Source organism: Arachis hypogaea, chromosome 5 (assembly GCF_003086295.3).
Source record: "Arachis hypogaea cultivar Tifrunner chromosome 5, arahy.Tifrunner.gnm2.J5K5, whole genome shotgun sequence".
Classification (NCBI taxonomy): domain Eukaryota; kingdom Viridiplantae; phylum Streptophyta; class Magnoliopsida; order Fabales; family Fabaceae; genus Arachis; species Arachis hypogaea.
The window spans coordinates 108,088,449-108,103,525 of NC_092040.1; the positions used below are offsets into that span (position 1 = coordinate 108,088,449).

The 15,077-nt window shown below is 34.9% G+C and overlaps 1 protein-coding gene across 1 annotated transcript; it reads left to right on the forward strand.

Annotated features, from left to right (window-relative positions):
• The first annotated feature begins 11,453 nt into the window (after nucleotides 1–11,453).
• LOC112802599 (subtilisin-like protease SBT4.6) lies at nucleotides 11,454–13,766 on the forward strand. The gene has a single exon (XM_025845866.3). It carries the CDS (start codon nucleotides 11,528–11,530, stop codon nucleotides 13,700–13,702), a length of 2,175 nt encoding a protein of 724 aa, XP_025701651.1. The 5' UTR covers nucleotides 11,454–11,527; the 3' UTR covers nucleotides 13,703–13,766.
• Nucleotides 13,767–15,077: the final 1,311 nt, after the last annotated feature.

Here is a 15,077-nt window from a genome sequence, read left to right on the forward strand (position 1 = left end):
AGGAGAGAGTGCAACACAAATCGGACGGTCCGATTTGTGAACAGCAGGCAACGATCAACATTTTTGCATGTAAAAATCGGACCCACCGATTTCATGCATATGATTTTTTTTTAATTTTCGTAGAACGCTAATCGGACGGTCTGATTTTAGTTCTTTGAGAAATTCAAATGGTAAAAAGGCAGTCGGACCGTCCGATTTGTTTAGTTATATATACACCAAAGGACTCAACTGAACACACTAATAATCAAGTGAATGAAAATAAGCAATTCCACTGAACCCAACGTCATTCATGTGCTGAATAAAACGTGATAGACATTCAATCAGCAAGAAAATCATTTTTGTATGCAAAAGGACCCAACTGAACAAACTAACAATCAAGTGAATGAAAATAACTAACTCCACTAAAAGGAATACTATTCATGTGCTGAATAAAACGTGATAGACATTCAATCATCAAGAAAAATATTTCTGCATGCAAAAGGACTCAACTCAACACACTAACAATAAAGTGAATGAAAATGAGTAACTCCATTGAATTGAGCAACATTCATGTGCTGAAGAAAATGTCATAAACATTTAATCATCAAGAATAGTATTTCTCTATGCAAAAGAAGTCAACTGAAGACACTAACAATCAAGTGAATCAAAATTACCAACTCCACTAAATTGAATGAAAATAAGGACACATTTCATCCAAGCCCTAGTTACGCTGTAAAAATGGAATCAGAATACGTCCATCTACTAAACGAAGCAACTCAATCCAGTAAACCAAAAATGCAACTAGGAGAAACGCGAGATTACAAGATTTTAAATGAACAGTAGTTTTTTTCATACCTTTCACAGTCTCTGTTGCTATTTTCGTTCGTTTTTTCTTCTTCCTTCCAAAATCTTCTCGCGATTCTTCTTGAGTAGCGGTTTTCGCGGAGAAGAGAGTAAAGTTTGAGTGATTTTGAGAGAGATTTGAACTTCTCCAATGGCGGTTTTAATGTTAAAGAAGGAACTTTTTTAATAATGAAGCGCGAATAAATATTAACGTTTCGTGTGTTTGGACGCGTGGAAGTCACGTTTCATTTAATGAGATTGGAATTTTTTGATATTGAACCAGTTTAAATGAATTTAGATGAAAAATTATATAGATGTGTAGCATGACTGTTATCTTTATTAATGATCAAATGTTAATCCAGGGTATATGAAGTTAACATTTGTGTGAGAATTTTTTATCACTAGAGATTTTTAAAGTTATAAAAAAAATTAGATATATCTAAGACTTTAAAATTTCATATGGTTTGAAAAGGGAAACAAAATATGCCATATAAGCGTGTAGGTATATGATATATCTCTCTTTAAGCATACGTATTTTGATGAATGAGTGTGGGAAGCTTAATTATCATCCCTACCATCTAAAACAATACCATGAGCCATGGTGAGTGTCGGGAGCTATATGTCCAAAAATTTTACACTCATTGCAATCTAGTCAAGTAGTTATTATTATCAGCGTAGCCCGAAAAAGAAAATAATAAGGAATGAGTTCTAAAATTTTTTCTATATTTGTAATATAAGGTAATTGAGAAAAATTGAGAAAAAATCTAAATGTCTTAGATTATTGGATCTGAGTCAAGAAAATTTGAGAAGATTAATCTAAAGATAATCTTGTATCATTATTCTTTATTATGGAAAGCGGGGCCAAAAACCCATCTTATATCAATGTTTGATGTAATAAAAATCAACTATTTTTGAGAATTAGATCTAGGCAAATTTCAGCTGATATATATAATTGTGTACTTTCTTTTGAAACTTTGTGATAGATCTCCATCTAATTCAGACAATATTGGGCCATCAGAACTAAGTCCAGAGGAGAATTCAGCAAATGATAGGGAATAAGGGGTTGGGCTAGCAAGAGAAAGAGAGCCCAGAATGAATAGGAATAGGAGAGCTCCCACTTGGATGAGGGACTATGTGTCTAAGTGAGAGTGTGAACTAGAGAATTATTTCTCTGCCGAGGTGGAGAAGTTAGTTAGAGAGTGTGAAAGAGTATATAGTGGAGAGAGTCATTTTCACATGTTACATAGAGAATAATTGAGACGTGAGTCTTGGAGGAGTTTTCCCTTACTCGAAAAGGGGCTATACCTGAATCTCTTTTATCATTCAATAAAAAACTCTCTTCTTCTTTTGTTTCTATCCTGTGCATCCTTCTACTGTTCCATTATATGCAAATTCAGGTATAACAATTGGTGCTCTTGTTGAGAGAGGATGGTGAATCCCGATGAACTCCGCCACCAAACTGAACTTGCCGCATTACAGAGGAGCCATGTGGAGATCGCTAGCCGAGTCTCCTCCACAAACGTTCGCATGGAGGGTCTAGAAGGGTCTTTATGTGAGATCCATGGGATGCTAAAGGATGCTCTGAAATTAAAGAAGGTAGCAAGTGACTCCGAGGACGACGAGTTGCAACATTCTTTATTCAGCCGCACCGCTCAACCAATTTTCCAAGGGAGACGAGGAACGAAGTTAGAGCTCGCGAGCTTTGACGGTGAGAAAGTGGAAGAGTGGGTGTTCAAGGCGCGAGAATACTTTAAGTGGTTTGATGTGCCTGTAAACATGAGGATCCGAATGATCTCCTTCCATCTCACTAGAGCAGCTTATTCGTGGTACCGCTGGGGGGTCAACAACCACATTTCGTACACTTGGGAGGGTTTTTTGGATGCGTTGCTTGAGCGATTTAGACAGCACCAGTTTTACGATCCCAAAGCCGCTCTTAAAGAACTGAAACAAATCAGCACCGTTGCAGAGTATCAAAGCCATTTCGAAGAGCTCACAAACCAGGTAACTGGGTTAAGCGAAGAATGGTTAATTTCTTTGTTTGTAGTTGGTCTCCAGGATTATTTGAAATGTGAATTGTTGTTAGCCAAACCCACTTCTTATGTTACTATAGTGTCATTAGCAAAACTACATGAGCAAAAACATGTTGCTATCTCATTTCACAAACCCCTTGCTAATATCCCAAAACTAAGTCACCCAATCACTCATCCCCTTTCTACTAACAACCGTAACCTTCCGCTCAAACCCAGCCCTTCCCCCGTACCTCTGCAATCCTCTCATATCACCCATTCTAATCAGAAAATAACCATGACCAACCCACCTTTTAAGAAACTATCGACAGCAGAAATTAAAGCAAAGCGGGACAAAGGTTTATGCTATTATTGTGAAGACAAATGGGCACCTGGCCATAGGTGTAAAACCTCTTGCTATCTGTTAATTGGAGACGAAGAAATGCAAGAAATACTTAAAGAATCGGAACCAGCAGTGGTGCAAACACCTGACGAGACGAATTCGGTGGAGGTGGCTACAGTGCCACCTGATATCAGTTTTAACGCCATGGTGGGACAGTACCAACCCACAACCTTTCGATTGAAAGGGACATACTAAGAGAATGTTGTGATGGTGTTAATTGATGGGGGAAGTTCTCACAATTTTGTGAAAGCAAGCGTGGCCGAGAAGCTGAAGTTTCCGATTAAACAAACTAATCCATTGCAAGTGCTGGTGGGTAACGGGGATGTTATTGGGTGTAAAGCTTCATGTGAAAATCTTCTTCTTGTGATGCAAGGCTATCAATTTAATATCAACACATTTGTGTTGGATTTACAGGGTGTAGACATTGTTTTAGGGGTGCAGTGGCTGATGTGTTTAGGCTATGTGACCACTCATTATGGGTTATTGACCATGGAGTTTGAAGTTGATGGACGACAGATTAAGTTGCAAGGGGATCACTTACTCCAGAGCGAGGCCATCAGCAACCGCATGCTGCATAAAATGATGAGTTCAGCAGCAGTAACAACCATTTATCATCTCAAGCTAGTAGAGCCTGAAAAGGAAGCTCCAACACCTTTTGTGGCTAAAGTACAAGAGATCCTTGAGGAGTATGCTCAGGTGTTTGATGAACCAACACAACTACCTCTTCACCGTACCATTGATCACACAATTAACTGGCGCCGGGTTCCCAGCCGGTTAGTGTGAGACCTTACCGCTACCCTCACTTTCAAAAGGAAGAGATTGAGCGTTTGGTGGCTGAGATGTTAGACTCCGGAGTAATTAGAGAGAGCCAGAGTGCATTCTCTAGTCCAGTGCTATTAGTGAAGAAGAAAGATGGTAGCTGGCACTTTTGCGTTGACTATCGTGCCCTTAACTCCATAACCATTCGCGACAATTTTCCTATCCCCACTATTAACGAGATATTAGATGAATTATTCGAAGCGGAGTATTTCTCCAAGATCGATTTATGATCGGGGTACCACCAGATCCGGATGAGTGAATCCTCCATTCCCATGACAGCTTTTTGCACACATCAAGGGCACTATGAGTTTGTAGTGATGCCTTTTGACCTCACCAATGCCCCATCTACATTTCAAGCCGCCATGAACAGAGTCTTTCAGCCCTATTTCTGGAGGTTTATTGCTATTTTTTTTATGATATCCTCATCTACAGTAAAACCCGTGAGGAGCACCTAGACCACCTTCGACTCACCTTGGCCCTTTTGGCTAAATACCAACTATTTGCTAAGCGTTCTAAGTGTCTTTTCGGCCAAAATCAGGTGGATTACTTGGGACACATTGTGTGTGTAGAAGGGGTCAAGGTGGACCCATCCAAGATTGAGGCAATCCGAACATGGCCGAGACCTTCAACGTTGAAACAGCTGAGGGGATTTTAGGACTTACGGGATACTACCGTCGATTTGTTGCTATGTATGCCCAAGTTGCTCACCCCTTGACTGAGCTTCTCAAAAAGAACAATTTTTATTGGGGGACAGAAGCAAAGCAAGCCTTTCATCACCTCAAGTCTGCAATGATGCAAACGCCTATCTTGGCACTACCAGATTTTTCACAGCAATTTAAGGTAGAGACCGATGCATCTCATCGAGATATTGGGGCGGTGCTGTCCCAAAAGGGCCACCTAATTGCCTATTTTAATAAGAAGTTAACCATAAAGATGACTCTTGCTTCTGCATACATTCGAGAGCTCTATGCAATCTCCCAACCTGTAGCTAAATGGTGCCATTATCTTTTGGGTAGGAAGTTCATTATTAAAACATACCATCAAGGACTGCGTGAGCTATTGACCCAGGTGGTGCTAACTCCTGACCAGCAATACTACCTTACCAAATTATTAGGATACGAGTTCGAGATTGAGTACCGAGCGAGTCGCCTTAACCAGGCAGTGACAAACCCCAATTTGACGGTTTATTTTGTATTAAATTTAGAGTGTCTTGATAACCTTTTGTCACATTTAGCCTATGAATTAGCATGGTTTTGTCATCTCTTCCATATTCGTGCTTAAGTGTAAAAACATGCTTTTTGAACCTTATTTTGATGAATTCTAGTTTCTCTTTGATTCCATATGATGCCTTGATGTGTTTGCTAGTAATCTCAGGTTGAAATAGGCTAGGCATGGATCAAAGGAAGCAAGGAAGGAAGCATACAAGTGGAGGGAAGCACAAAAAGCCAAGGAATTGATCCAGGCCATGCACGCGCATGCGCACAAGGCGCTCGCGCGCACATTGCGAAACAGGCCAAGGACGCGCACGCGTCCTGTGCGCTCACGCGCCGATGGTGGCACATGACCTCATTAATGTAACACGTGCCTGGCGATTTTGGAAGGTTTTCAGCAACCAACTTTGGCGCCAAAATGCATATAAGAGTCAAGGATTGAAGGGGATTGATATACATTCACATCCATAGACTAATTAGAAAAGATTAGATAGATAGTTAGTTTTAGAAGTAGTTTCTAGAGAGAGAAGCTCTCACTTCTCTCTAGAATTAGGATTAGGTTTAGGTTAATCTCTTTTCTTAGATCTAGATTTAATTCATGCTTTGATTCAATTTTCTTTTATCAATTCTCAATCTTCTCATCTCTCTCTTTCTAGTTATGTGCTTTGATAATTGTAATTCTTCATTTTGCTTGGGATATATTGTTGTTCCTTTGTTTTCTTTCAATAATGCAATTTGAGGTAATTCATGATAGTTGTGATTTCCTTGCTTGTTGTTGTTAATTCTTTGCAATAATTGTAGTTATATTCTATTCTTGTTATCAATTTACTATGCTTTTCTTTCATGCCTCCCAAGTGTTTGATGAAATGCTTGGTAGGAATTTAGTGTAGCTTTTGTTCCTCTTGGCTTTGGTTGAGTAATTATTGACTCTTGAGTTATCTAATCCTTTTGTTGATTGATAATTAGAAGTTGCTAATTGATTTGAATACCTCTAAAGCTAATCTTTTCTTTAGGAGTTGATTAGGACTTGAGGAATCAAATTGATTCATCCACTTGACTTTCCTCCATGGTTAGAGGTTGACTAAGTGGGAGCAATGGACAATTTGCCATCACAATTGAGGAGGATAACTAGGATAGGACTTCTAGTTCTCATATCTTGCTAAGAGCTTTGCTAGTTGTTAGTTTATTTTCTTTGCCATTTATATTTCTTGTCTAAAATCTTAAAAACCCCAAATATAACTCACAACCAATAACAAGACACTTTATTGTAAATCCTAGGGAGAACGACCCGAGGTTTAAATACTTCGGTTTATAGATTTTAGGGGTTTGTACTTGTGACAAACAAATTTTTGTACGAAAGGATTATTGCTTGGTTTAGAAACTATACTTTACAACGAGATTTCATTAGTGAAATTCTAAACCACCAAAAATCCAATCGTCAGGCAGCGGATGCTCTTTCCAGGCATCTTGTTGTACAGTCTCAAGGGGTACTCCAAAGCTTCTCAACGGTCCAATCCTCACTCTTATAGTCTCTTAAGGAGGCTAATGAAATTTTTGACAAGATGCAGGAACTTCACAAGCAATTCAGAGATGGCAAACTCAGCTCAGATTATACAGAGATAGATGGCATAATGATGTATCACGGAAAGGTATGGGTTCCCGATTTCGGTGGGTTGAGAGAGCTACTCTTACGGGAATTTCATGCTTCGGTTCGAGGGGGTCATGGTGGCATCTTTAAGACCTACAAATCATTAGCGAATCTCTTCTTTTGGCCAGGGATGAGAACTGATGTTCAAAGTTTTGTTGAACAATGTATAGATTGTTAACTTACTAAGTATGTGCCTGCGGCCTGCCAAACCCATGAGGGAGTTCTCCTATTTCTATTCATTCTGTGCTCTCTTTCTCTTACTAGTCCAACCCCTTATTCTCCATCATTTGCTGAATTCTCCTCTAGACTTGGTTCTGATGACCCAATATTATCTGAACTAGATAAAGATTTATCACTTTGTTCTCTTTATTTATTACATACAATTGCTTTCTTACATATTAAAAAATATTTTTTAACCTCTGAACTTAAGTTTTATTAAAATCAGTATTAACATATATCTTTCGTTCTTCACATGCCTAAAATAAAATTTGATACACTCTCTAAATTGATTTAGAAAAAAAGTCTTTTAAGAATTATTTAACTCCTTTTGTGTGTTTTTAACCATTTCATGCCAATTTCCACAAAAAAGATTTCTGGAACAGGTATTATTTTAAGAAGAAATGTTTTAACTTTTGTCAATAAATATCATTTACGTTTTAATATATAAATTAATTTTTTTATTAGGGGTAACATTGAAGCATCTATCATTTATTTAGGATCTAATTTGAACGCAAATAGTTCAAGTATTATTCCATTGGTCCATGAATAAATATCTATTATGGTTAAACTTTTTTGCCTAAATATATTTGTCATTTTTCGATTTTTAATATAGTGCTAAGTCAATTTTAAAATATCCGTCTAAACAAAAAGTTTGATGTTTCAAAATAATTGTCCATTTATAATATCAAGAAGATACTAATTATTTATTCTAATATGACCCTTAAAAAATTGTGATAATTTACTAAGTATTAATTCATTTATTTAAAGTTTAATTATTCTATTTATCTATATATAATTTTTCTAAACTTTTAATTAAGTTTTTACTGTTTACAAATTTGTGATTTGTCCTTTTAATAGATATAAATTTGTAATTAGATCTTTATTAGTTATTATTTTTCAGAAAAACACAATAATTCAAAAATATTTGTTTTTAAAATATTTTATAATTCATTTTTTATTGAACACAAAAATAAATATTTTAAAAACAATTATATTTTTAACAGAAAATAGTTACAATGAAACCGGTCTAGCCGAGCCAACTTCTTATTCTTCAATAACAAATCGGTTCAGACAGAGAGAGAAGAGAGAGGGAACCGAATGCAAAAACCAACATGCAATTACCTCTTTCTCATCTCATCACTTCAAGCTTCATCAATCAGCGCCTTCCATCTTGACTTTATCCCCAAGAAAAATTTCTGACCCTTGATGAACCCTTGATCCTTGACAGCTCCATCTGCTCTATCTTCTGCTGTTTCCCCACGTAGCTACAGTAGCTACCTTTTGTGATGGATGAACAAAAGTAGAGACGAGTCATACCCTAAGGATCTTCTTCTCTAACCGAGTTGGATCTTCCACCATTTCTAAGCATGGTGATCCTGAGACTTTTTCACTACATCTTACCATAAATGGCAAAGATCCTAGTCACACCATACTGTAGATCTTCTTTCTGCAAGAGCCATCATCACCTTAGCCTCTTGCTTGCACATAGCTTCACTGTTATTGTACTTCACCTCTGATAGCTTGCTTCTTCTTCTTCTTCTTCCTGGCGTGACCGAAACTATAGAGAGAAGAGAGAAAAGCATTCAACTGGAATTAAGGAAGAAATTAAAATGAGTTAAGTTTACACTTCCCATGCCTAATAACGTGTAAAGCAATAATAGCAATCAAATCAATGTAAGCTTTTTCTCTCATGTGACCAAGGCACTTAAACATAATTAAATGAATTTGAAATCCATTCCAAGAGGAAAGTGAGTAACCGTTGATAGCATGCAATATTGCTTTCTTCCATTTTTCCTCTTCGGACCAAGCCTTTGTTGGTCTTGTAACAAGAATTATTTTTGGACTTGAACAATAATTTTTTTTGGCCCAAGTGACATAAAACTCAGCCACATATAGAATAGCAATATTTTACAAGACCGGAAGTTATCAACATATTGAGCTTATGTTTCTTTTAGCCCAATGACCAAAATTTACAAGCAACAAAACTATTAATCAACATACGTGAATCAAAGTTCAAATTAATAATTTTGTAATTAATTATTTTAATAATGTTTGATCATCATCATATTAATTTAGAGTTTTCCAAACTCATCGTCTATTATGATTGAAAAAAATATATCAATTAGATTTTTTACTATAACAAATAAAGACCTTGTTATGTCTTTTAATTAATTTATTATATAAAATTTAATAGTGATGTTTATGTATGTCATTACCTATAAGTGACGTGTTTATTTACGAAAGATTTTTACAAAAATAATAACTTTCAAAGTGAAACTTTAATTATTTTGTTAAGATTCATGACAAATAAATAATAATTGATGAGAGTTTTATAAAAATTCAGAAGATAATAAATGTTTCACCATTTAAAATAAGGTAGATATTCTCGTGATGACATCTTCACATAAAGATAGCATTGTAGACTATTAGTTAAATTGATATGTTTGACTAAATATATTTGATTAATTATTTAAGAGTTCACAATGTCATCTTCATATAAAGATGTTATCATATGAGTATTTTTCTTAAAATAATATCGTTCATAGCTTCTTGTGGCAACAACTGAACATGTCACCGTATATAACAAATAGGGTTGGAACTGAGTCAATCCAACTCATAAGCCAGCTCGAACTCGACTCGTTAATAGCTCAATAAGCTGAACTTATGAGCTGGTGAGTCGAGTTGGAGCTTGGAATTGAGTTCATAAATTAAATGAGTCGAGTTTGAGCTTGAATAAGCTCAGTTCATTAGCTCGTGAGCTGCCTTGATTATATATATAATATTAAAAATATAAATTAAATGCATATAAGATATGCGTATTAATAATTATATATATAAATAGTAATTTTACATATATATTGATGCTCTTAATTATTTAAAATTTTATAGTCATTTTTTATATATAATTTTGATATAAAACATAAATAAAAATTTTATAATGGATAAATAGACAACATGTGAAATTTATCTTTTTTTTAATAATTTTTAATATATATATAAGTTATAATTTATTGATATAGAATTATAGATTATGTTCCTATTATTTGAGACAGCTCGTGAGCTTTCGTTGAGTCGAGTTTGAGCTTATGAAATATGCTCAATTGTTAATGAGTCGAGTCATGAGCTAAACTTAATTTTCATGAGCTGAACTTGAGTTTGGTCTAACTCGACTCAACTCGGCTCACTTCCAACTCTAATAACAAAATACATGTACAATTTTGCTTCGTTTTTTATTGATAGAAGAGCATAAAGTATTCTCTATTTGATATTTTTTAGGAGAAGTATAAGTAGACAATGAAAATACTAAATAATGTGAATATTGGATATGTCGAATGTTTAATTCAATAGGTATCCAGATGATTATGTTCATTATTTTTAATTAAATGATTATTTCTTTTGATTCGATTTACTCATGCACAGTTAATAATAGCTGGATGTTCAATTCACTGAGTGTGTAGATTTAGGAGATAATTTGGAGGTAGAGTGTTTTTTTTTGTTTTATTATGTCAATTTTAAAACCCATTATTCACATTGTTTATAAAATCTATCGTCCACCTAGCAAAATCTTTTTTTTTTTAATAAACTAATTAGGCTCAGTTTGAGTAAACAACTTAATTAAGCTCTTTTTGACAAAATAGCTTAAACAATAAATGACTATATTAAAAGTAGCTTATAAATAAATTATTTTGTATTTGGATTTTTAACTCTAAAAGTGCTTATTTTATAAAGAGCAATGCTAGGGAACCAGCAATTTTTGTGATTGTTAGCCATCAACTAGCCATCAATGATGATTTAATAGTGTGAGATTGGTGTGAGATTTCATCCAATGGCTCACCTTTCTCTGCTGGTTACATGCTGGTCAAAATTCAATAAAACTGCTGGCCCCTGGACTTTTCCTTTTATAAAAATATGATAAAAAGTAGTAGTATTATGAGAGAAATAATTTTTTTTTAACTTCTTTATAAGCATCTAAATAACTTTTTAAAAAACTGCAATTTAGTTTTAAAAATTATACCAAACATTAATACTACTACTTTTCATAAGTTATAAACTCAAAAAAATTACTTTTGAAGTTTTTCAAACGAGCCATTAATCTAAAATAAATTTTGGAGAACCTAATTGTGACCTTGCGCTAAACAAATAAATACAAAAAAATTAATATATTGGAAATAGAAAAGTCATAAAAGGTTTAATGCCATTTTCCTGCAATAAATATGGTCTATTTTCCGTTCTTTGTTCATGGAAAGAGTATTAAATGCTTGCAAAACTTTTCTGTGTATTTACACCAAGTCTTGATAACTAGAAACAAAAGTTGGTCTTGCTGTGTTTACATCATTTACGTATATAAAGCCTCATTTTGAGCAAAATTCTATACCGTTCTTACCTTGAAGCTTGAACAATGGCAGATTGGAAGCACATTCTATTGTGCACATCAATCATTCTTGCCATGTACAAGTTTATGCTTTGCGTTGCCCATGAAGAACGAAAGTTACATGTTGTGTATATGGGGTCACTTCCAAATGGAGACTACGCACCAGCGTCTCAGCATTCAAGCATGTTACGCCAAGTTATGGGAAATGATTTTGCAGAACATTCCTTGATCAGAAGTTACAACCGGAGCTTCAATGGGTTTGCTGCAAAACTAACAGACCAAGAAGTGCATGATCTTGCTAGAATGGATGAAGTAGTCTCTGTTTTCGAAAGCAAAACTTTAAAGCTTCATACAACAAGGTCCTGGGACTTCATGGGTTTCCAAGACAAAAGGCGAAGGAGCCCGGGCGAAAGCGATATCATAATTGGAGTCATAGACACTGGAATTTGGCCTGAGTCAGATAGTTTTTCTGATTATGGCTTCAGCCCTGCTCCGAAAACGTGGAAAGGTGAATGTGCAGGAGGGAACAATTTTACTTGTAACAAGAAGATCATTGGAGCAAGAAAATACATCGACGATGGTGGGTCGTCTTCGTCGGCAAGAGACAATGTTGGTCATGGAAGCCATATAGCCTCAATTGCAGCTGGTAACAAAGTAAAAGACGCAAGCTTTTATGGAATTGCAAAAGGAATTGCAAAAGGAGCGGTTCCATCTTCAAGATTAGCCGTCTACCAAGTTTGCGTAACTGAACGATGCGTTGAGGCTGACATATTAAAAGCTTTTGATGATGCCATTGCAGATGGTGTAGATCTCATCACAATTTCACTTGGTCGTCAAGAAGAAGTAGATTTCAAGTTAGATGTTATAGCAATTGGTTCTTTTCATGCAATGGAGAAAGGGATTCTCACTGTCCAGTCATGTGGAAACAGTGGTCCTTCTAGAGGGACTATTACTAGCGTAGCACCTTGGTTACTAAGCGTTGCAGCTAGCATCATGGATCGTCGAATCATTGACAAGTTCTCTCTTGGGAATGGACAAACATTGTCCGGGAGATCCATAAATAGTTTCGCATCAAGTGGGAAAAAGATTGCTTTACTTCCTGGGGAGCATGCTTCGCTTCCGTATTGCAATGGCTCAACTTGCGATTGTCTAGATCCCAAGAAGGTAATAGGGAACATACTTTTATGTTCTTCAGAAGATGGAGTTCAAATGGGATATGAATATGGCGCATTTGGATCAATTGTGATTAACTCTGACCAACATGCTGGAGTTGTTCCTTACCCTGCATCAAGAATTGATGAGATTACATATGCTCATGCTCTGTCTTATGCTAATTCTACTAATAACTCTCAAGTGGAGATTCTCAAGAGTGAAGCCATGAATGATCCAAATGCTCCATACATAGCTGATTTCTCTTCCCGGGGACCAAATCCATTAATTCCAGAAATTTTGAAGCCGGACATAAGTGCCCCTGGAGTTGAAATATTGGCAGCGTTTTCGCCTAATGCGAATCCCTCAGGGTTCCCCGGAGACAATAGACATGTCAAATACAACATCATGACAGGAACATCAATGGCTTGCCCCCATGTTACTGGTATAGCTGCATATGTTAAGAGTTTTCATCCTGATTGGTCCCCTGCAGCTATAAAATCTTCTATTATGACTACTGCAATACCGATGAATGGTAGTCAAGATCTTAAGAATTTTGCTTATGGAGCAGGGCATGTAAACCCGGTAAAAGTTATTGACCCTGGACTCATTTTGGATCTTTCTAAGGATGACTATGTGAATTTCTTATGTGACATAGGATATGATACTGCAACAGTGAGAAAAATCAGTGGTGATAATAGTGCTTGTTCTTCTTCAAGTGGGAAATCATTGCTCAAAGATATTAACTATCCTTCAATTGTATATCAAGTGCAACTAATTCAACCGTTTATGGTAAATTTCACAAGAACAGTCACAAATGTTGGCATCGCTAATTCCACCTACAAGGCCAGTGTCACAAAAATTTCCAACATCAATATCACCATCGTGCCTCAAGTTCTCTCGTTCAAATCTCTTGGGGAAAAACAATCTTTCAGTGTCAATGTTGCTGGAGGAAAATTTTCTAAGCCAATTGTACTTTCGTCATCACTTGTATGGACAGATGAAAAACATAGAGTGAGAATTCCCATTATTGTAGACGTCACCCAAATTTGATTTCATGTTTTGGTGCCAAAATTAGAATTATACTAAATAAAATTAAAGACCTACTCTCTCTCTCTCTCTCTCTCTCTCTCTCTCTCTCTCTCTCTCTCTCTCTCTCTCTCTCTCTCTCTCTCTATATATATATATATATATATATATATATATATAATGGTGCCAATTTCCTTATTCCTTCCATTTTCCTTTTCATACGGGAGCCCTCTTTCATTCTTAGTTTCTACAACTGAAACAATCAAGAACACAAAACAAACACTAGTTCAGTTCATACTTATTACTTGATATATACTTTTGGTTGTGTTTGAGAGAGTGGTTTATAGAATAAGTGCTCACTATATAACCCAATTAGTGTTCACCATTTCAACTCATCAATCAATGATCAATTCTCAATTCTTGATTACCCTTCGATTATAGAATTCGTCTTTGCTCTTTTCTGTGATTAGCCATGTCCAGTGCTGCTGGTCAAGTCATCAAGTGCAGAAGTTAGTCATCTACTTCATCATCAATAGATATAATCTAATGTGATCTTATTTGTACATTTAATTAGAGTTTTCAAAAAACTAAAAGGAGCTTCTGGATGTTAAGAATCCCAAAAGCAGTGACACCAACAACACAGCTTCTTTCCCTAGGTTTCTTTATTTTAATCTTATCCAAACAATATTTTCACTTTGAATATGGTGATTTTATTTATTTGCCTTTTTAAGATGAAGCCTTCAATTCATTCACATAGACTATTGAGCAACTCCAATACTAAGAAATAGAGTTCCTCTTCTGACATATGAGGACTCAATTATCATTGGAGTGAAAAGAAAAAGACGACGGGAATCAAGGTTGAGAGTCCCTCTAAACAGAGACTTGCAACAACCAATAAAATCATGCCATGTGGTAAGTTAATAAAAAAAATAAAAAATATATTAAATATATATATTAAATACTTATATATCTATTTAATTAATTATTTAATAATTAGTTATATTAAATTATAATTAATATAAATAATTATATTAAATCAATATCAAATATTATTTATATTATTATATTAAATTATAATTAATTAAATTTATTTTATATAAAAAATAAATTTAATTTTTATATATTATAAAATAATTTTTAGTTGGATTATTTATTTTTATTTATAAAATTTAAAATATTAATCAAATTTAAGTTATTTATTTTAATATTTTATAATATTAAATTATTTTGAATTTATAAATTTAAATAATATTATTATAAAAAAATAATAATTATATTAATTTTAATTACTTTAATTAATTAATTAGATGGGACCACAATAGGGATTAAAGTTAGTTCCTTCTAATGGAGAAGAGAGAGATTTTTTGAGTTCCTATTTATTGGTTATGAGACAAAATCT